Source organism: Panthera uncia, assembly GCF_023721935.1.
Source record: "Panthera uncia isolate 11264 chromosome C1 unlocalized genomic scaffold, Puncia_PCG_1.0 HiC_scaffold_3, whole genome shotgun sequence".
NCBI classification, from domain to species: domain Eukaryota; kingdom Metazoa; phylum Chordata; class Mammalia; order Carnivora; family Felidae; genus Panthera; species Panthera uncia.
This window is the reverse complement of record NW_026057584.1, coordinates 6,460,099-6,482,907: the sequence shown is the minus strand read 5'-3', so window position 1 is coordinate 6,482,907 and position 22,809 is coordinate 6,460,099. Positions and strand designations below refer to the sequence as shown.

Here is a 22,809-nt window from a genome sequence, read left to right as displayed (position 1 = left end):
AGATTCCCTGCAGCCGTCCCTGGGCCCTGTCAGTTTGCTCTGTGTCCATATTCACGTATTCCTTCTTCCTTTTCCTTTTGAAAGAAAAGATGTCTCCCCCCCACTTGTGCCCCCAGAATCGTGGGACCTGGACCCCTTCCACCTGTGATTTCCAGCTGGACCCTTTCCTTCTGAGGCAAGGACTGGCTGTGTGGCGAGAGGGCCCTTCCCTTCACCCCACCCCCTCCCAGCCTGTCCGTCGGGCTGCCCACCCTGGATGTATCAGGCAGTTTTCCTTTATTTCCTGGTCACCCCTTGATCTGAGCCTCTGAACCCCCAGCACGGCCTTCCCAGGAGACCGTGGGCTGAACGGTCACCCCCTAACGTCCAAATCCAAGGCCCTGCCTGCCACACAGCTTTCAACCTCCCGACCTGGCCCGAGACCCCCCTCCCCCGGTCCACGTGACGCTCTGCCGCTCCACATCGTCATTTCCAGACGTTGCTGGGCCCCCATCCCCAGCCCGGAGCTCAGTAAACCCAACCGGCTTCCTCCGCTGGGGGAGCTCTGCCTCATCAAGCTCCGGCCAAGCTCGCCAGCGCCTGAAGCCCTGGGATCGGGTTTTAACATAAAACATTACGGACAAATCACAAAGGATAACAGCAAATTCCTTCTCTCTTTCTCCAGTCACCAAGTCTTCTTGGCTGTTGTGCACATTGGACTTTAGCTTCCCGTGGGTGAAGGCCTTATGACCGCACTTGGTTTCTGCGGCTTAAAAAAAGTTTTTTTTAGGTTTATTTATTTATTTTGAGAGAAAGAGAGAGAGAGAGAGAGAGAGAGAGCAGGGCAGGGGCAGAGAGAGGGAGAGAGAGAGAGAGAGAGAGAGAGAATCCCAAGCAGGTTCCATGCTGTCAGCACAGGGCCCCACATTGGGCTCCAACTCACAGACCGTGAGATCACGACCTGAGCAGAAATCAAGAGCTGGATGCTGAAGTGACTGAGCCGCCCAGGCGCCTTGGTTTCTGTGGCTTCTGTCGCTCTTTCCTCATTTATTTGCTCATTCAACAATTGAGTGCCTACCGCGTGCCAGGCTTTGTGACGTGCACACGCTCGTGCGTGCACACACACACACACACACACACACATACACACACACTCACCCCTAGTCCCTTGAGTCTCAACTCTTTTTTGGGGGCTGTTTCACACGCGTGCCCTTGTACAACCAGTGCTCTGTTCTCGTCGTGGTTAAGGGCTCATTATTCCAGTTCAGAGGTTGGATGCTACGGGTACAGACGCCCTACAGGGAGGGAAGGAGATTGGGAACGCCCTCTACGTGGTGTTTAAAAACAAAATGGAATAAAAGGGTCTTCACCAAAAGAGAGAAGCTTATGTGCTCCTTACGTCTGAAAGCAGTTGCCTGATGACAGTGCTCTTTAAATCTTGCCAGCTCAAAGAAATTCTCGAAAGTTCTCACCTGTTAACAGTTATTAAAATGGAAGAAGCTGGGGATGAAATTGTGAGCAACGCTATTTCCTATGCTTTGTACAAAGGTGAGTAAAAATAGCGTCTCAAGTTTCAGCTTTTGTGTTGCTTCCTGCGGCTTCTCATGGCCTGTGCTTATTTATTCAAACAGCTCTATTGAAATATAATCTTGCACTTAAGTTTGGTTATCATAGATCGGAAGCTAGAGTAACTATTATTGGCCTGCTGCGTTAAATCTCCTTGGTTGAATGCATTTAATAGAACAAGAATTTTTATGTCGTTAAAATACCGGTCGAATATGATCCCAGCACTCTCCAAAGAGCTGTCTGTGACCGTGGGTTAAGATTTTCATCTGGGTCTCAGGAGTTGATAGAAGCTGAGGGGCTTTGTCCTAGGGCTCCCCGTGTACTCAGATGCACACACACTTCACACACATGAGAAAATTTGCATCCAGTTTCAGGAATTTACACACCTCCTGAAGCTTATGGATGAACCTGTTTTAAAATTCTCATCCGTGATCTTTGCCATCTTAGAATTCCATCGAGGTGGTATTACCCACAGTAAAGCAATCGTTGGCAAAGACCATGTAGAGTTGAGCCAGCTGAGTAAGAGATGTGAGGTATGCAGAGTAGGGTAAGGCACTAGGAAGTGTGATTTAAGCATTAACCATTTATTAGCATTATTCTTGCTGTGTTTGCCAGAAAATTGGCTGTTTCAGTGTATTTATTAACATGGGATTATATTTGTAGAGATACATAGATACAGAATATATTAGCTCTGGAAAAGACAATGAGAACATTGTTATACTACGGCTCATTATTTCATAGATTTAGATATAATTTAAGTCAGACAGGGTCCTTGAAATGTAACATTTATGGAGTCTGAATCTGTGGAAAACATCAGCATAGCATACACTGTTAGGATATGAAATGGAGAGATATTAACGTTTGAACTGATCTTCATTATATACTTTAGGACATACAGAATATGGACAAGAGTGAATACCATAGAGAATGTGGCTAAGAAATGACAATTCTGAGTGTCAGATTCTAAGAGAACATGCTTTAGAATCTCCTTTATAAATGGCTCTGATCATTGGCTGCGTGGCCAATTCTGACTCTCTTTTTTCTGGGGCGTCGATTTCCTTCCCTGTCCTCCTACAGCCTTTAGCACCAATGAACAAGATAAGGATAACTGGAACGGGCAGCTGAAGCTTCTTCTGGAATGGAACCAGCTGGACCTAGCCAGTGATGAGATTTTCACCAATGACCGCCGATGGGAGGTAACAGAAGCCCTTCCGGGTTATCCCCGTGTCAGGTCGGGCCAATTCAGACAAGGTCTTCAATACCAAATCTCATAAAGCACTGTTCCACTTCGGTGCCAACCTTTACTTCCCTCATCTGTGGTTTTGGACAACCCCGTTGACTTAGTAGCATGGTTGTCGAGAGATAGTAAAAACAGAAGCACCTACTGTAGGAAAGAATCAAACCACTACCGCCATTCAGAGTTTCCAGCCTGCGGTCACGATGCGAGATGTGCTTCTCCAGTTGGGTGCGGTGGGACAGACACCGTCCTAGGCGCAGACCGGGAGACGTACGGGGACACTATGTGCAAGATGATTGGAAGGGGTTTATCAGAAGGAGCTCGACTAAAAATCGAGAAAACAGTACTCATTTTGCACCGTGTCCCAACTGCCCAGCCAGTCTCTGGTAAGAGACTTGTCAGCAGTGAGATGCGTATGGGAAAAATAGAACAGCTTGTTTGAAGACCCGCAGTGAATGTCTTGGGAGCGAGGGACTCCGGACTCCCAGCCAGACAAGCACCTCCAATATGGAAGTGGTATGTCTGTTAAAAACTGTATTTTTTTTTCCCCCAGTGGACTGATTCTTCTCACTGGTAATTTGATCAGAGTTGTAGGACTGCGTTTTTTTTTTTAGCAGTGTCCTCTGGTGTCCTACTCAAGTTAAATCAGCCTTAGGAGCTCTGTTTGGTAGACCCAAGTCCCCCTTGGGTCTGCAAGGCCGTGTGCTACTTTGCTTTTGGCTCCTCTGGATTAACCTAAGTCATCAGTTGGTGGGCAGTGAGAATTCACTGAATCGTATACGCGTACGCGTGGCGGGGAAGGTTCATGTATTTCTTAACGTCCATCGTACGCAGTCAGGCTCAGAAAACGTTTTTAAGGCGTTGCTATACAATCGAAGACAAAGACTTGATCTATATTATATTAACACGTTATCAGGTTTCATAATGTGATGCAAATGAAGTAATGGCTTATGGGTTTTTAAATTATTCATTCCTTCGGCACACGTTCACTTGTGTTTGGTCTTTGCAGCATAATGAGCCCTAGTGCATGATGCAAGGCTTTAATAAGTTGAGAGAAGGTAGAATTATAAGCAGATCTAGTTAGGTGATTTGTAAACTAATCCCTGTGTGTGAAATGTTCTATTTGTGTAAGGTCAGACGGTGCAAATAAACATAAACTTAGGCATATAGCGGACGGTACGTTCAATTTTATGGACTCACTAAAGATAGTTAAGGGTGAAGGGCATAATGGTTACGAGAATGGACCCTAGAGGCAGCCCAGCTGTGTGGCTTAACTCTGCAAATCGCTTGACCTCTCTGTGCCTCAGTTTCCCCACAGGTGGTGCGTTGGCGTCAGCTGATGCTGACTTGGAAGAACTGACCGCTAAAGTTTTAGACATTTTGTGTCATTTGTGTCACTTGTTAAGTACAGTCATTATTAAAAATTGCATAAACTCAGAATTAAATGTTTTTTAATTAAAAACAGGCAGTAAGGGGCGCCTGGGTGGCTCCGTCGGTTGGGCGTCCAACTTCGGCTCAGGTCGTGATCTCGTGGTTCGTGGGTTCGAGCCCCGCATCGGGCTCTGTGCTGATGGCTCAGAGCCCGGAGCCTGCTTCGGATTCCGTGTCTCCCTCTCTCTCCGCCCCTCCCCTGCTCATGCTCTGCCTCTCTCTGTCTCTCAAAAATGAATAAATGTTAAAAAAAAACTTTAAAGAAAACCCAAAGGCAATAAGTAATCAAGACTCATCACTTGAGCATTATTTGACTGCATTTCTACCACCTGTGCTCTGGAGGTTGATCACATCTGCCGTCTCTTCATGCTGGAAATTCGAGACAGTGATGTGCCTCTTCTCCTCTGCTCCCAATTCTGCGTTCAGTGAGACCACACTGGTGCCTGGAAATTGGGCACAGTGGGAGCACTGACACCACAGGAATTGAAAACGACCACAAATGAGCGCCTGCTTCCCCCACAGAGATGCGATTGGCAGACATTTACCAGCACAGCACCCGCCGCTCATCCGTCAACGGAGGTGATAATGATAGCGTCTACCTCATTGGATTCTTACGGCAATGAAATCGGATGATGGTTCTGAAGCACTTAGAACAGTGGCACGTATTAAACGCTACATAAGAATCTGTTTAAAAATAAGCAAAAGCCTTTGGCATAATGGTAATGTTGGTGTAACCTTTTACAGCGCACAAAGCAGTCTCGTGGTGTTTGTTTATTTGTCCCTCACACCAACCCATCGCAGGGACGATCTCATTTTGCTGGTTAATAATCCAGGCCTCCGTGGGTACCACAGGATCAAGAGTTACTGATGGGGTTTGGAGGGGCTGCTCTGCCCTCAAGTCTCTGAAAAGACATATATATATTTTTAAAATTTTTTCAATGCTTATTTATTTTTGAGAGACCAAGAAAGAGAGAGAGAGAGAGACAGAGAGAGAGAGAGAGAATGAGCCAGGGAGGGGCAGAGAGAGGAGGACATAGAATCCGAAACAGGCCCCACATTCTGAGCTGTCAGCACAGAGCCTGACGCAGGGCTCGAACCCACAAACCATGAGATCATCACCTGAGCTGAAGTTGGACGTTTAACCGACTGAGCCACCCACACGCCCCTGTAAAGATCTTGACCTGTGTTAGCTGGTTTCATCCCTGCAAACACCTATTGTACAGAAGAGTGAACTGAGGCTTGGAGACACGGCCTTGTTCTAGGTGACCCATCTAGGTAATGGTAGAGACAGGATTTGGAAACAAAGACGTGTCTGACTGCAAAGCTTTTCTCTTTCCTCGTATTCCAGTGGTTCTCAAAGTGTGGTCCCCGGACCAGTGGCAGCGTGGGCATAACCTGGGGACTCGGTAGTTAGCAGCACAGATTGTCAGGCTCCATGTCGACTTGCTAAAGCAGAAATTCTAAGATGGTCTCTAGCCACCTGTGTTTCCAGAAGGTGACTCTGACTGAAGTCTGGGGACCCTGTCCTATCAAGCGTGTGACCGAGGGAAAGGCAATGATTAGAAGGATATGGGAAGTGCTGGGCAAAGGAACACGTGCCTTGGGGACAGAAGAGAAGGTGTAGCTGTCTCGTGCTGGCCCGGGGCAGGCCTCCCTTCCCCTTCTTATCCCACCTGGAGCCACAGTGTGGGGACTCAGGGGCCACTTGGCAGGTCTGTCTCCAGGCAACGTGTGATCCCCAGAGGCCCAACATGAGACAGAAACAGAAACGGTTAATGCCGCCCTTGGCAGAGGATATTCCCCCAAACTGGGGTCAGAAAAGCATCATGAGGGAAGTGGGCTGGGCGGACAGTAATGAGGAGTGGCCGGGACGTTGGGGACTGGAGTCTCCGGGTCCCCGGGAGCAGCTGTCACTTGGCTCTGGCTGATGGTTCTCTGTGTTGTCAGACTTTCTGGTTTTCACTTCTAAATCTGGATTTTAGTGCTGGAAATGTGTGGATATGTTTGTTTTTTTTTAATATTTACTTATTTATTTTGAGAGAGAGAGAGAGAGAGAGAGAGAGAGAGAGAGACAGCAGGAGTGGAGGAGGGGCAACGAGAGAAGGAGAGAGAGAGAGAATCCCAAGCAGCCTCCACGCTATCCACACTATCAGTGCAGCACCCGATGCGGGGCTTGAGCCCAGAAACCGTGAGATCATGACCCGAGCCAAAGTCAGATGCTCAGCCGACTCAGCCACCCAAGCACCCCGGAAGTGTGTGGGTTTTTAAGAGCCTTCTAAACTGTAACGTTGGCAACAGAATCACATTGTAGGATCTATTCTGGAGGACAGGCGGGACATATCCAGGAGCTACAGTGGCCTGTCATCCACTGGTTTGGGTCTGACATAAACATGAATTATCTTTAATAAGATTCTCCCTAAGCTCCCATGGGATAGGTTTATCACCGGGCCCAGAGAGTGGGGGTAAAGGTAAATAATGACCAGGTATACTTGTCAAGTGTCCCACAGCCATTGGCCTGGTCATGTGTGGTTTGCTGGGCAACGGGAGGGTTCCAAGGTGCCGGTGGTTGGCTCACAATCAGTGTGTAGTGTAGACTTCAGAGAAACGGTGTGAGCCACACTGCCTCAGAGGACTTCTGCCGTGCCAGGCACCGCGATAAATTCCTGACCGACACCGTCCTCTCTACTCCGCCATAGCAAGAGGCCAAACCACCTGCACACCCACATCCAAGCCCAAGATTCCACCTCGTCGCTTCCCCGTCTGTTTGGGCTATAATCCAATGTTGTATTAGAGCTGAAAAGATAACACGTATTCCCCCAAACAGGATTAAACACAGCTGAAGGTACTATTACTTGGTGGCTGGAAATGCGATGTGGTTGAGAAAGAAAACGCTTCGTGTTTCCCTCAGTGGCCTCGGGGTCTGAGTCCTTGCTCTGCTTTCTCCGTAGTCTGCTGACCTTCAAGAGGTCATGTTTACGGCTCTCATAAAGGACAGACCCAAGTTCGTCCGCCTCTTCCTGGAGAACGGTTTGAACTTGCGGAAGTTTCTCACCAACGACGTCCTCACCGAGCTCTTCTCCAACCACTTCAGCACCCTTGTGTATCGGAACCTGCAGATTGCCAAGAATTCCTATAATGATGCCCTCCTCACGTTTGTCTGGAAACTGGTAGCTAACTTCCGAAGAGGCTTCCGGAAGGAAGACAGAAACAGCAGGGACGAGATAGACGTAGAGCTTCACGTACGTACCAGGGCGGTTGTCCGCTTTTGCATCTTTCTTCGAAAAATCTTTCCACCTCCCCCTCTCCCACGTCTCCCCTTGCCGCCATAAAGTAGCTAACATGTTGGCGTGGTTAATTTTTGCTACTTCCTTTCCTTAAGATCATGAGTCTACCTGCTGGGTCGTCTGATATCTTGCTGTAAGCTCTGTGCTATATTTCAAATTACTGTTGCAGTTTTTCTTAACTGCAAAGCTCGGTGTGGCACATACTGTCTGAAGGCGTCTAACAAGGAAGAGGGAAAAGTGAATGGCCCCTGTTCATGTCTCAGCCTCTTGGGCATGATGGATTGCCCATGTGAGGGACTGCCAGGTTTTCGTGTGTAGACAGAAGAGGCAGTGATTCTTTCCAAAGGGATAATCCAGGTTTTCATCTGGGAGGCTGTTGTCGATGCACCTGAATTCTCTCAGGCCTCTCTCTTCTTGACCACAGGCAGGCTCTGTTTCCAACTGTATGCTCTTTGCCATAGGTTTGCTTGGGGCCCCGTGACTGCCAGCGGTTGGTGTATAAATATCCCAGCTCCCTCCCCATTTGGAGGAGCTAATTCTTTTATTTTTTTTTAATGTTTATTTATTTGTATTTTGAGAGGGACAGAGAGAGCACAGGAGGAGCAAAGAGACAGAGAAAGAGGGAGAGAGAGTCCCAAGCAAGCTTTAAGCTGTCAGCGAAGAGACTCGTGTGGGGCTCAATCTCATGTACTGTGAGATCATGACCTGAGCTGAAATCGAGTCAGATGCTTCACCGACTGAGCTGCCAGGCACCCCTGGAGGAGCTAATTCTGAGTCATGTGTTCTACACTGGCTGCCAGGACTCCCTAGTGGTAGTAATCTCTAGTTACCTACAGTGACAACTTGTTGATAACACACCCTTCTCATTTGCTCTTTCTTTTCCGATCTTATGCCTCACTCTCCTATGGGTTTCCCTGGGATCACTTCTCAGATTGACTACTCATCTCAAATTCTTGATTGCTTCTGGGGAAACTCAAACGAAGTCATTATCTCCTATAATTCTATGAATTTTGTATGTATATACATGTGCATTGCAAAAATCTCAATGAGCTAGGTGTTTGAAGGAATCAGAAGTGTTCAGAAAGCTTGTTTGGGGGGCCTGGATGGCTCAGTCGGTTAAATGTCCGACTCTTGGTTTTGCTCAGGTCGCGATCTCATGGTTTCATGAGTTCAAGCCCCAAGTCGGGTTCTGTGCTGGCAGCCTGGAACCTGCGTGGGATTCTCTCTCTCTCTCTCTCTCTCTCTCTCTCTCTCTCCCTCTCTTTCTTCCCCTGCCCCACTCATGCTCTCAAAATAAATAAATACACTTAAAAACATTTAAAAAAAAGAAAGAAAGCTTCTTTTTGACACTATTTATGTTAAAACCCTCTGCAATATCCGTAATCCTGCCTGAAGCATTTTGGATCTTGGTTAAACCTGTAGGGAAGTTATAGATAGTTATTTTCCATCTGAAAAGTTTCCATTGAGAGATCCGGAATTCTGGAGAGGAGCTGGTGAATGTGTTAGGAATTGGAAGTTTGAATAACACTCCAAAGACAGAAGCGTGGTTTTACGTCATAATAATGGAACTTAAACTGTGGGCAAGTTAGACTTTAGTTTGAGCGACTCTTGTAGATGAGAAACGGATTTCTGTGACGAGAAGGAATGCTTCAGGCTGTCAGAAGCTGTTCAGTTTTTACATTGCTGTCAGACATACTCCTGCCCTTTGTGCTTTTCTGTCTAGTCATACTCCGTCTTTGATGATAGGTAAGAGACTGTCAGATCGTCCTACCCGGTGAGTCGCCGTGATGAAAATCGCACCTCTGTGCTGTTATACTGGATTCATATACTAACATACAGAGCCCTCCAAACATGGGGTGCTCCCCTGGGGCATCCTGGTACCTGCTTCCATTCTTACGCCAGCGTATCTACTAAAGGGATCTCCCATTTGTGTGCTGACCACATGTTCTACCTCCTCCCAGGACGTGTCTCCTATAACTCGACACCCCCTGCAAGCACTCTTCATCTGGGCCATTCTTCAGAACAAGAAGGAACTTTCCAAGGTCATTTGGGAGCAGGTAAATGTCTGGGCCCCCTGACAGATTTACTCCAAATGCATGCTTTGCTGTGGTCGTTCTGACCTCGAAACTCACACGCCTACTCTGAAACGTCACCAACACGACGGAATGTCTTACATCAGGTGAACATGGTTGTGCCTCTGTTTCCGTGGCGACGGAGGGGTGTTTGGGAGGGGAGGTACCTTCCTGGAAGGTAGCTGTGCTGGGTGGGCAACCCAGGAGGCTCTCGCTTCTCCCGTGTGCGCAGGTGCGGGATTGTTTTCCAAGTGGATGCAGTTTTTAAGTTTAGTTTTTAAAATTAATTTCTGCCTTTATGGCATCAGGGATAGGAAGGAGGGCTTGTGTAAATTCTGCTTTGGGAAGCTTGCTGAGATTTGTCCTTGTGGTTTAGCACATAACGGTTTGTGTTCAGTTGCGGAGAAGAGACGTTCTCCGTTACTGGAGCACGAAGATGGATGTTGAGTGCAGAGTGTTAACTCTGCAAGTCTTACTAACCCCATCGTCAGCTCTCCCGGATTCTCAGTCCCCTCTTCCCTTTCAGCTGCTACACGCAGCGTGGCGGCCGGGCCGTTGGGCCTCAAGCCGTCAGTTTCTCTTGGCATTTAGCTTGATATTTTCTTTTTAGATGCCAATTCCACATTCAAGACTGGGAGTGCCTTCAGGGTCGACAGTGTTTTGTGTATATTGCAAATTTGACTTTGAATCACCACGAACCGTTCAGATTTTGCCATTTCCTGCTCTTGCCATGAGTTTGTCCTTGTCTGACGTTAATGTTGACTTGGCCACTTGAAGGGATAAGGAACTAACATTACCCGCCCCTCTGAAAGACCAGGGGCTGCACTCTGGCAGCCCTGGGAGCCAGCAAGCTTCTGAAGACTCTGGCCAAGGTGAAGAATGACATCAATGCGGCAGGGGAGTCCGAGGAGCTGGCCAATGAGTACGAGACCCGTGCAGTTGGTGAGTCTCCGGGAGTGGGGCACCATGGCGGGCGACCGTGTGGCAGGAGGCACGCACGTGCCTGTAGCACCCACAGGTGGCAGAGGTCAACGGCATGTCCAGGCTCCCTATCTGGCCCGATTTAGGGGCTGCAGACCACACGGTCAGGGGTGTGCATGCTGTGGCCGAAGCCATGGTCCTTTTGGCCCTGGCACTTATTGACTTGTCCAAGGATGGATGCAGGAAATGTGGGCTGTCTCGTCCCACAACTGCCAGGGCCGCGCCCAGGCCAAGTCTAAGAAACTCAGCACCGCAGGGAATTGGGGGGCAGGGGAGGAGTCTTTTTGGATGCTGTCGAGACACTGTGACAGATCTGAGATTTTTATTCGACTTGCAGGTTATCAAGTTAGCCTGCCTGCAACCTACAGATAAGACCCCAAACCCCTGGGTCAGGGACACAGATGGTTTATTGCTAATGGCCAAGGCAGCAGCCAGACCAGAATCTTGGGTCTGTTCCTCGTGCCTTCATTCCCCTGGAGTGACATGATTACGGGCTGCTGTTGCCTATGGTGCAGCTCCTCAAAGTTTAGGAGATTTGGGGCTTCTACTGGGGCTGCGGGTGACCTTCCCATGCTCCCCTCCAGGGCGCGACTGTTCATTACCTGGAACAGAGAGGCATTGCTAAGCATTGCCCTTCTGGAATGCCTGTCTTCTGTCTGCTGTTCGGTCATTCTTGAACAAAGCAGTGCTTTTTGCTGAGAAGATCCAGATTAGGGCACCTGGGGGCTCAGTCGGTTAAGCGTCCGACTTCGGCTCAGGTCAGGATCTCACAGTCCATGAGTTCAAGCCCTGCGTTGGGCTCTGTGCTGACAGCTTAGAGCCTGGAGCCTGCTTTGGATTCTGTGTCTCCCTCTCTCCCTGCCCCTTCCCAGCTCACGTCTGTCTCTCTCTCTCAAAAATAAATAAACGTTAAAAAAAAAAAAAAAAGAAGGTCCAGACCATGCAGGAACGTGAGCGACCCAGAACAATTGCCTCCCACCGACAGACAGTTTGGACCTGCTTGGTTTTTTCTTCCCGGTTCACTTGAGGGTTTTCAGTTGGCCATGTGGCCCGTCGCAAAACGCACACGTTTGTCCGTTGTCTTAGGTAACGAACAGACTCTCGTGACTTTGGCTTCTCTGTGTTGGCCGAAGGGTGTCCGATGCTTTCTTTGAATACATTAAAATTGCGAGGAGAGTCTGTTTATTTCCGATAGACTTCAGAGAAGGGATCCTAGGGTTTTGACTTTTGAAAAATTCCCCGCGCGGATTTATTCCCCGGGTTCTCTGGTTGGGTCTCCACGTGTAAGCACGGCTTTGATGCAGTAGGTCAGTGTTTCTTCCACTTTCTCATGGTTTTTGTCGTGGTCGTCGTGGTTTCGCACGGGGACCCTGTCTGCGAAGAGCCGTCACCAAGGAGGCCCAGGAGGTAAACGGGATGGGGGCGTAGGTGAAGAGGAGGCAGAGGGTCCGCAGCCCCTCTGCTGAGCCCCACCCAAGGCCGGGGGGCTGCCTGCTCAGCGCCGCTCGGTTCAGGGGGCGCGTGCGGACACCTGCCGCGTCAAGGGCGGCGCTGGGCCTGGTGTGCCTCGAGAGCCCCTCTGTTGGCTGGGAGACGACGCGGTGCCTTGCGCTGGCGTTGCGGAAGCCTGCTGGGAACCAGGCTCCGCGCAAAGTCAAGGCTGGGGTGTGGGGGGCGGGGCGGGAGCTGTGTGCGCCTCCGCCGGCCCCGCGCGCAGCCTCCGTCCCTCTGGCGACACTGTCCCCGCAGAGCTGTTCACGGAGTGCTACAGCAGCGACGAGGACCTGGCCGAGCAGCTGCTGGTGTACTCCTGTGAAGCCTGGGGCGGCAGCAACTGCCTGGAGCTGGCGGTGGAGGCGACGGACCAGCACTTCATCGCCCAGCCTGGCGTCCAGGTAAACGGCGCGCCGTCGCCCCACGTCGCCGCCGCCGGAGGTGGGCCTTTTCCGCCAGGTGCTGTCCGCGCGGCGTTAAAACAAAACCGTCGCCTCCCATGGAGAAGCCGGAGCAGGGAAAGTTGAGCTCCAGGAGGTGGCAGCACATAGACGCGGGTAGAGACCCCTGCTTCCAGAGACAGTGCAGGAGAGAGAACGTTCTTTGACTTTCCGCCAAGCGCGCGGGGGCGCTGCACCGTAACGGAGGGCTGGGTCCCCAGATCCCGCGCCTGGGTCTCCACCCACCGGATCCCTAATTATGTGCGTGGTGCTGGGTCAAAGCACGCGAGCCCTCTGAGCCTCAGTTTCCTCCTCTGTAAAGGAAGGTTGCCGTGAGGGTTGGGGAGGCGGGATGTGACAGGTGCCGGCCCTTTATTTCGGCGGATGCTGTCATAGTTCTTCTTGGTAGGAGCGGCACTTAGAGGAACCAGCTCGAACTGGGTGAGGCCTAACTAGATAGAGGTTTTCCGCACCGACTTCCACCGGCCGTTTGCACTTGGCATCTCCGGTCGCCGAGGGGAGGTTTTTCCCCCACCCACAATCCCAGTTGGAGGGGCCCGGGTGTGAAGCGGGGGGCAGGGGAGACGAGGGCGGGCTCACCCTTACGTGTCATACACGTGATGCGCGTGACCACGTTTTGCCTTCACAGCACGTGCGGAGGTGGAGGTCATCCCATTCTGCTGATAGGGACGCTACAGCTCAGAAAAGGTTCTGCAACATTCTCCCGGTTGCACGGCCAGGAAGTAGCAGAGCTGAGGCTTGAATCCGTGTTGATTGTCTGTCAGGTGGACTTTCCGTTACACGGTGCAACCGATCATTAGCAAAGTTAGCAAAGCGTTTGTGGGAAAAAACAACCCAAAACCCGTTCGCGGCTACAGCTAAGCCAGAGTAAATGGCGACAGTCATCGGTGACCAGGAAGGCACAAAGAAAGAGTCTTGCTATTGCTGTTTTAGGGTCTGCACCATAAGGGGGGGGAGAGTGAGGCCTGCCCTGGGGGCAGGATGGCCTGGAGGCGGGGCTGGATGCCGAGGTGGGGCCACGCTCAGCTCACCGCGCCTTTGACCTCAGGCTTTGACCTTGCTGGTGCCCCCAGAGCTTTGGGCCTGGGGGAGGCTGCCTCTTGCTCTTGTTCCAAGTTTTCCAGTCCCAGGGGTTTCAACCAGAGGCCGATCCATAAATGTTCGTGAGAAATCTCGCTGCCAGACACGTGGGCCCAGGGAGCTGGCTTCCTGTGTGCAGGCTGCTGCCTGGGGTCCGAATTTGCTGGTGGCCGTGGAGACTGAGCTAGGGAAGAGCCTCCCGTGACTGGGGACCTAGCGGTGCCGCTGGATGTGCTCGTCCCCTCGGCAGGAATACGGGAGTGCGGAGGGCTGGACAGGTATGACCTGTCTTCGTCCGGCTCCCTGAGGGAGAGGCCCCAAAGCAAGGATTTAAATGCAAGTAGTTCGTTCTGGCGGTGAACCCAGGAAGTGCACGGGGTGGTGGGGACGGTGAGAGGGGCGAGGGAAGGAGGCAGACACAGGTACGCTAAGGAGCACGCTGTCGCCTTGTTCAACAGGGCTCAACCCTGCGGGGACTTGTGGGGGCCGCAGGGAGCCTGCCCTGGCGTGGCCCGTGTGGGCACAGGCCAGCTGGTGTTTGCCCACCAGCTGCAGGCCGTCCTCTGCTGTGGCTGCCCCTCCTGGGCCGGGCACGCTCCTGGCTGCAGCCGCCCGGCAGAGCATGGCGGGCTCCCCGGGGGAAGCGGCTTCTCCGAGATGGAAGGTCTGGCGGGGCACACAGGCCCTGAGCCTCCCAGCCAGCGCCAATCCCCTCCTGACTAACAAAGGCCTTTTTTGAAGCTGTGTGTTCCTTTGATGAGGACCGGTCTACACTCGCCCTTTTGTGTTGATGTGAGGTGTGGCTCCCAGAGGCGACCTGAGGTTTCTCATTGCCACGTTCTTGGGGGGCCCCCGTCCCACCTCTCAGGGGTTGGCACAGTCTGGGAGAAGCTTATCCATGCATTAGGACTCTGAGTGATGCTGCGATGCCAACTGTCTCCCCCTTCCTGTCACCTGTCCGCCTCTGGACATAACCCCGGGGGTCCTGCAGGTGGCGCTGGACGGGTGTGTGAATTTGCAATCGGGGGAAGGAAGGTGCTAGAAGGACACATGTTTAAACTTTCTTAAGAATTAGAAGTGGTTAAAAATCATGGCTTTAGGGAATTTGGACTCACACAACTTCTATTTTAAAGTTCCCAGAACCTTGGGGCGCCTGGGTGGCTCAGTCAGTTAAGTTTCCGGCTTCGGCTCAGATCATGATCTCCCAGTTCGTGGGTTCGAGCCCCGCTTCGGGCTCTGTGCTGACCGCTCAGAGCCTGGAACCTGCTTCACATTCTGTCTCCCTCTCTGTCTGCCCCTCCCCCGCTCACGGTCTGTGTCTCTCTATCTCTCTCAAAAATAAATAAGCGTTAAAGTTCACAGAACCCAAGTCAGGAAAGGGTTGACAATCAAACAGACTCGTGAATCATTTTATCGAAGCCCCTCAGAGTCCAGGTAACTAATATAAAAGGATAGGACCTTGATTTGGAGAGTTATTTCTTTTGAAGGGGTGTGAGGGTTGGGAAGAAGGGTTACAAACCATCCTGCATTTCGCTGCATTAATAAGGACTTGTGTCCTTTGTCTCTGTCTCCTTGTAGAATTTTCTTTCCAAGCAGTGGTATGGAGAGATCTCCCGAGACACCAAGAATTGGAAGATTATCCTGTGTTTGTTTATTATACCCTTGGTTGGCTGTGGCTTTGTATCATTTAGGTATGAAACTGAGACATATGATGACAGGTGAGAGAGAGAGAGAGAGAGAGAGAGAGAGACAGAGAGAGAGAGTGTGTGTGTGTGCGCACGTATCCTTAGGTAAATCCTTAGGTAAAGGATTATAAAGCCTGGAATGTATGATGGGACTGTAGGCAGCATGCCCTACACAGTAGGACTGGGAATCTTCTCTGGCTTTTCCCGGGTTTGATCCAAAAAGTTGGAGATAGAGTTACATCTTCAGTATCCAAGGCAGAATTCGGATTTGTTAATACTGAAATGCCAAGGGCTGAGTGTTGGCGGGGTCGATCTGGCTCCCCTTCCCCTGGCCGTGGGTCCGAGGCCCCCGCAGGCCGTGATGCTTCGGACGGTGATGGCGGTGCTCTTACCTCTTGGTCCAGGAAGAAGCCCATCGACAAGCACAAGAAGATTCTGTGGTACTACGTGGCGTTCTTCACCTCCCCCTTTGTGGTCTTTGCCTGGAACGTGGTCTTCTACATCGCCTTCCTCCTGCTGTTTGCCTACGTGCTGCTCATGGATTTTCACTCGGTGCCACACTCCCCCGAGCTGGTCCTCTACGCCCTGGTCTTTGTCCTGTTCTGCGATGAAGTAAGACAGGTAGGACTGTCCCCACGTGGGGCACCTCCTCCTTTGCTCAGTAGGTGCTGTCTTCCCACAGCCAGCGAGGAGCAGAAGTTGCTTCCGAGGTTCCAAAGTCATGGTTTTCCTAAAGTAAATGGGGCCTTTTCTTTTTTTTTTTTTTTTTTTAATTTTTTTTTTCAACGTTATTTATTTATTTTTGGGACAGAGAGAAACAGAGCATGAACGGGGGAGGGGCAGAGAGAGAGGGAGACACAGAATCGGAAACAGGCTCCAGGCTCCGAGCCATCAGCCCAGAGCCTGACGCGGGGCTCGAACTCACGGACCGTGAGATCGTGACCTGGCTGAAGTCGGACGCTTAACCGACTGCGCCACCCAGGCGCCCCAAATGGGGCCTTTTCAATACCTCAGCCCTCCAGTGAGACTTCTTAGCACCAAGCTCGCTCCTTGCTGATTAATGTTAATTGATGGAAATGAATTACTCAGGATTGGCAATGTGTTCAAAGAGAAGATTGACCTTGGACGGCAAACCCACGCCTGCCATTACCGTCATCAAGGGAGGCAGGGGAGATGGGGGGACTTTCAAGCTAAGAGCATCTTAATGCCCAGCGTGTCAGAGTGACAGTGGTAGAAAGTCATAGAAGTCCCTGTGGGGTTCAGGGAGTGTGTGTGAATTATTCATGGTGCTTTTCTGCAGTGTCTTTGGGATCTGCGTCTTGTGGCATCCTTTCCCCACCACTCAATCCAAAGCTTTAGCCCATGCCTGGCACATAGCAGGTGCCCCCTTGGTAACTGTTGGACAGATGAGCGTTGACGGCAGGGGTGATGCTGTCCCTAAACCGTTATGAAAAGTCCCGGGAAACCCTTTCAGACTTAGTGATGATCTGAGAGCAGTGCTGTTGCTGTCACTTCTGTCGCCCCCTTTCTGAGCCCAGACCCAACATCATACCCATTCAGTAAGCATGGCCTCGGTGTTTATGTGTACGCGATGCTACGGCAGGTGCCACAAGAGATTTGGAGGGCCATAGAGCGCCGTCCTTGACCTCACAGTGCCGCTGCCTGGTCCGGCAATCCCAAAGTGGTTTCACCCATCATGCCAAGTCTAATAGACTTTTTTTGTGGCTTCTAGGAGCCCTCGACTGAGGATGATTTGAGTCTGTTTCTGTTCTCAGCTGGCGAGTGTCTTGATCGGTTCTCAATGTCTGCTGTGGGCCGGGGGGAGAGAGGGAGTCTTTGCGCCAGGGCCCTGCGTCTGCCCTCCCCGGCCCCGTAGGTGCAGGTGGGGGATGGAGATAGGGGACAGGTGGGGGTTCGAGCAACATGAACGACCCACATGGGTGTCGCGCGTGGGAAGATATCAGGCTTTCTGTCTACCGGCAACTGTTCCCCAGGTCAGGGTCCTGCTGACGCACAGAGGATTCTGACTTCACGTCGGCCTCTTGAGGGCCCCACCTACTGGCTCATGAGGTCACAGCCCCATCGAGGTACATGGGGGTTGGGACGTCAAAGTATGAATTTTGGGGGGTGCGATTCACCCCATAACCCCTCTGTAAAGGCTCTTTCTCCCAGCTGTCTTTTACTTGCTGGCTTTGACTTACTATGTGTCTGCAGCCAGGGGGTGAAAATGTCCTGCTCGGGAGAAGCAAAGACAGAAGGAGGTTCCACATTTAAGGCAGGAAGGGGCCCAGGCCGATGTGAGGAAGTAAGGGAACAGCACCGTTTTTACTGGGAACCTCCTGAGGCCGTTGTAGGCGCTGAGCTGGCTCTCCACGTGGGGTCACGCGTGTTCCCTTCTCCTAGCCTGGTGTGGCTGGGCTCTGGGGTCGTGCCTTCCTCCTTTTCCTCCACTCCCGGGTGTGGTTTCTCAGCTCCTCATACATATGCTGCTGTTGTCCAGAAGCGAGTGGCATGAAAATGACCCCATGCAGAGATTTGCTTCGTATTCATATGTGACCCAGAGGGGCTTAGCTCAAGGGATGACATTGATGTATATCTGGCAAGTGAATGTATATTTTTTTAAAAAAACTTCTAACGTTTATTTATTTTTGAGACAGAGAGAGACAGAGCGTGAGCGGGGGAGGGGCAGAGAGGGGGAGACACAGAATCGGAAGCAGGCTCCAGGCTCTGAGCTGTCAGCACAGAGCCCGATGCGGGGCTCGAGCTCATGGACCGTGAGATCATGACCTGAGCCGAAGTCGGATGCCAAACCAACTGAGCCACCCAGGCACCTCTGTTTGTTTTTTTTTTTAATTAAAAAAATTTTTTTTAGTTTATTTATTTATTTTGAAAGAGAGGGAGAAAGAGAGAGAAAGAGAGAGTGCATGCACACCGTGTACACACAAGCAGGGGAGGGGCAGAGAGAGAAGGAAAGACAGAATCCCAAGCAGGCTCCACGCCCGATGCGGGGCTTGAACTCATGAACTGTGAGATCGTGACCTGAGCTGAGATCAAGAGTCGGACGCTTCACCGACTGAGCCACCCAGGTGCCCCGAGAGTGTATGTTTTTTAAGAGGTGAGTTGGCGAGGCAGGGTCTTCCTCATTCAGTCCCACGGCGGTGCTCTGGCTGGGAGCAAGCGGGGGCCGCGACGGTGGCTCATGAGGCCAGAGCGAGGGAGACTTGGGAAGCCCGGGATCAAGGGGCTCGAGGGTGTCCTTTGGAGCAGAGGGTGCTACCGGTGGCTGCTTCTTGGAATGTTCTTTTCTCGCTCATTCCTGCTCCCAGGCATTTCTTCACTAGTCTCGGGGCTGACCCTGCCTCCCGCATGGTATGAAGGCACAGACGCTGCAGCCATTGTCTGGTTCCTCCAGGCATCTAGAGAAGTCGTGGGCCCAGAGACAGGACTTACTCTGGGTTGCGTGAGAGGGCGGGGCTTGGCCCGGCAGCTGGAAGACGCAGGGAGACACGTCTTGGCGTAAGCTAAACACTTCATTCGTGCCTTCTGCCTTTCAGTAAGTGTTTACTGAACACCTACCAGATGCCAGGCACTGTTCTAGACACTGGAGATACAGCAACGGACCAAGCACGCAAATCTCTCTGTTCTTACGGAGCTTTTTACTGGTTAGAGAGGATCGGTGGGGGTCGTTTCTGGGAGTTTCCGAGGAGAGAACAGCACTGCCCAGAGTCTTACATTTACTGGAAGGTTGGCCTAGAGGGTTGCAGCTGTAAAATTAGAAGTCCTTAGGTCACAAATATCTCCATCCAAAGTTGTATGGACGTTTAACTACGAAGTCATTTATTCGAAGGAGGCTCAGGACAAGTGCATTTTGCTTGGAGAAGGACCCTGGGCAGGTGTAGTGTGACGTGTTCCCTGGGAGAGACCCAGAGTAGACAGAGTGGGGGGCAGGAGCCTCGGGAAGCGAAGTGGGCTGCGGAGAAGCACTTCCCAGTCATCCCGGGGGCCTGCCGGGAGGAGGTGATGCCCACAGCTCTGACCCAGTCCCGCTATCCTGTGTACGTTTATAATGGGTGATGTTTGATACGGAGGGTGATGATGTGGGCATCCAGCTTTGGGCAAATATTTCCTCTTTTTTTTTTTTTTAATGTTTTTATTTATTTTTGAGACAGAGAGACACAGAGCATGAGCAGGGGAGGGGCAGAGAGAGGGAGACACAGAATCTGTAGCAGGCTCCAGGCTCTGAGCTGTCAGCACAGAGCCTGACGCGGGGCTCGAACTCACAGACTGAGATCGTGACCTGAGCCGAAGTCGGGTGCTTAACCGACTGAGCCACCCAGGCGCCCCTCTTCTTTTCCTCTTAAACATCACTTTGGAACGGACCGGTTTCATTCATCGATCCTGTGTGCGTTAAGGAGATGGTATGGGAGTGCCTCGGGCTGAGGGTTGAGAGCGGCGGAGGGATGAAAGGGTTCAAGTCTGTCTCTGCCCCCGGACAGCTGACCCTGAGGTCTGTGAGCCAGACTGCGGAGCATGGCCTCTGGGTTTCTCGTCGTTCAAGGAATCCGACACTGGGGGTCGCTGTTTCTCTTCTGCCTGCAGACTCGTGCGGCTGGAATCCTCAGTTTGGTTTCCTCCGGGAATCTGCTTTGCTATCCTGGCACTGTCTTAATGAACCGAATTCACCCTCGTTAGGAAAAACCCGGAACCAGACAGGATGTTACCTGTTTCAGGTTGTGTCTGGGTATCCCAAAGTGCACTCTCCTTATGTCTCCTTCCCCGGGGGCGGCTGTAATAGGCTAAACTGACATTTTCAACCAAGGCAGTCCGTATGTACAAGCGTCCACTGATCAAATTGTGGATCTTTATGCAACACGAGATGAGTTCCATCATCCCTTCAGTGTTAAGGCGCAATGAATCCCCAAATCCTGAAAGATATGCTGGAATATGGTTCTGGTATTTGGTGAGTATAGCCCCTGTCTGTCATTCCACCCAGAAAAGAGGCCTCTGTTCATTAAACACCCCCTCCCAAAAAAAAACCCCGCTTTCTTACCACAACAGTGCCTCCAACCCCCGGGCTCGATCTATTCAGGGTTTCTCCCCCGGCTCAGGCCAGGATTCTGAGAGGCCGAGCTGGACTGGATCTACCTGGTTGCCGTGTTCCTATCTGCCTCCCGGATCAGGGTTTTAAAGGGGGAGCAGGTGGCTGGGGCCTGTCCCAACCGCTCTCATCTTACAGACGGTTCTTGGCGGGTAATCGGTGAGACTGGGGCCGCCCACATGGACGGTGAGGGATGCTGATGCGGTTTCTGGGCCCGCGCGTTCAGCCATCCCACAGAGGAACGTGGTCGAACCGGGGCTGGGAGATTTTATTTCCCTGGTGCTTGATTTCGTAGTGAAATTGAAAAGTGCCATGTACCTTTGAGGACACGTCCTTGCCGATGTTTTCCTGCGTCGCTCAAGTAAGTCTGGTGGTTTCCTTATCTGAGCTCACTTGGGCTTGGTGTCACCAGCCCTCCAGCCCTTACCACATTTCATTTCAAACATGTCCAATGACTGCCTTTCCCCGGGGCCAGTGGATTCCTTGAGAATCAGCGTCGCACCTAATCCGACATGCTGTGTGCCAGGAGCCCGGCACGGGCATTTGGAATCCTGTGGGCTCTCGGTAAACATGTTTGAAATTAGAGGGACGGACGGGAGGGTCAGGTGACTACCCTGGAGTCCCCCAGACCCAGCAGACAGATCACCAAGGGGCTGTCCTTCTACTGGATCGTCTTTTCCCTCTTTATCTCCTGACAAGTTTTCTTCTGACAAATCATACCCAATACCCACAAGTCATGATGAAAGGGTCCCTGAGACACACTGTTCCTGTCAGTCATTTCTGCGACTACACCTGTCCTCACAGGTGCCGCATAGAACACCTGTGTGCAAAGTAAAAAAGAAAATTCCTGGGGCGCCTGGGTGGCTCGGTCGGTTAGGCATCTGACGTCGGCTCAGGTCATGATCTCACAGTTTGTGAGTTCGAGCCTCACGTCGGACTCTGTGCTGACAACTCAGAACCTGGAGCCTGCTTCGGATTCTGTGTCTCCCCCTCTTCCTGCCCCTCCCATGCTCGTGCTCTGTCTCTCTCCATCTCTCAATAATAAACGTTAAAATAATAAAAGAAAAAAATTCCTTTTATCAAGATGTTTTATTGCCACGTGACAAAAAGTATTTACAACAAATACGCAAATCTATGATGACAACAGTCGTCAGTTGTGCAGTGCACAACTTATACCACTGTACTGGGCAGCTTGGGTGTTCCACATTTGTCCACGCAGGTTGTGCTCACTGTCTTCCGGTTCATCTTTAAAGAACGGCGATGGTGCATGAGTCCTTTTTCTGACTTTGTCAGCAACACATGAGTAACGGAACAGCAAGTGTGCAACCTACTTTCCAATCCCCCCAGAATATCACGGGGCATGTGGCAGGGCACATGGGACATGTGGCTCAAAAAGGATGTGGGGAAAAATGTGTGAACGTTAAAAAAAAACCTGGAAGCAGTCGATGTTTCCCTGCTGCTGATTCTCTCTCTCTCTCTCTCTCTCTCTCTCTCTCTCTGTGTCCCTTTCTGCGCTGCAGTGGTACATGAATGGGGTGAATTATTTCACTGACCTGTGGAATGTCATGGATACGCTCGGGCTTTTTTACTTCATAGCAGGAATTGTGTTTCGGTAAGTTGGCCTCACCACCTTTCCCAGTTTCAGGCGTTTTTTGGATTTTCTTGAGTGAAGAGGTGAAGAAAAGATCTTTTCTACTTCAAGCCCAAGATCAACCTGACTCCCCTTCCCCTCCATCTCGAGATTACTGCAAACGCCACCGTCTGAGCCTCTTAGAGACCCAGCGTGGTCGGCATGGAGTTACGTCTCCTCTCTTCTCCCTCCTGGTGATCTGTAATCGAAAAGTTCTTCACAGTTTTTCTCTCTGTGCTCGCAGAATTCTGGGGAGGGGGATGATTAGAAACAGAGGAAGCAGAGGATGATGAGCACGTGAAATGTTGTGTAACGTGTTCCTTTCGGACCACGTAATCTTCTAAAACGTACCTAACTGCCGCGTGAATGCTGGCTATGGAGCCCGCCCTCCCAGAGTCAGAGCGGATGATTAGAAAAACCCATCTAGCATCACCGTTGAAGGCAAAAAGCAATGTGCACGCCACGTGAAAGGGAAGTTGAGGTACACCCAGACCATGGCGCACATCGCCCGTGCCCGCACCCCTCCGGGCCTGCCTTCCCCGAGTAGCCTCAAGGTAAAGCTCATGGTCGTATTCGAGCTGTGCACACGGCATCCCTTGCAGAGAAGCCTGACTCTTTGGACGAACGCCTACCCGTTGCTCACTCCACAGTCTCAAGTGAGTGAGAGCCCCGTTTCCCCCTCCGATACCTTTCCTTTCTGCTGGGGCTCAGCGTTTGAATCACGGTGGGTTGGACGTGATTTCTTGAGAATTCCAGGCGGCGAGAACACATGGCTCCCAATTAACACATTCGCAGGTGGTCAGCGAGTCAA

General features: G+C 51.4%; 1 protein-coding gene across 1 annotated transcript in view; it reads left to right on the top strand.

Moving 5' to 3' along the window:
* Positions 1 to 22,809, top strand: part of TRPM8 (transient receptor potential cation channel subfamily M member 8) — a 76,003-nt gene that overhangs the window by 28,746 nt on the left and 24,448 nt on the right. Inside the window, exons 9-17 of the mRNA XM_049614633.1 lie at positions 1,425 to 1,527; positions 2,623 to 2,741; positions 7,162 to 7,452; positions 9,459 to 9,554; positions 10,382 to 10,511; positions 12,300 to 12,445; positions 15,164 to 15,276; positions 15,675 to 15,891; positions 21,889 to 21,980. Of these exons, the coding sequence (XP_049470590.1) occupies positions 1,425 to 1,527; positions 2,623 to 2,741; positions 7,162 to 7,452; positions 9,459 to 9,554; positions 10,382 to 10,511; positions 12,300 to 12,445; positions 15,164 to 15,276; positions 15,675 to 15,891; positions 21,889 to 21,980 (1,307 nt within the window). The remainder of the gene's footprint in view (positions 1 to 1,424; positions 1,528 to 2,622; positions 2,742 to 7,161; positions 7,453 to 9,458; positions 9,555 to 10,381; positions 10,512 to 12,299; positions 12,446 to 15,163; positions 15,277 to 15,674; positions 15,892 to 21,888; positions 21,981 to 22,809) is intronic.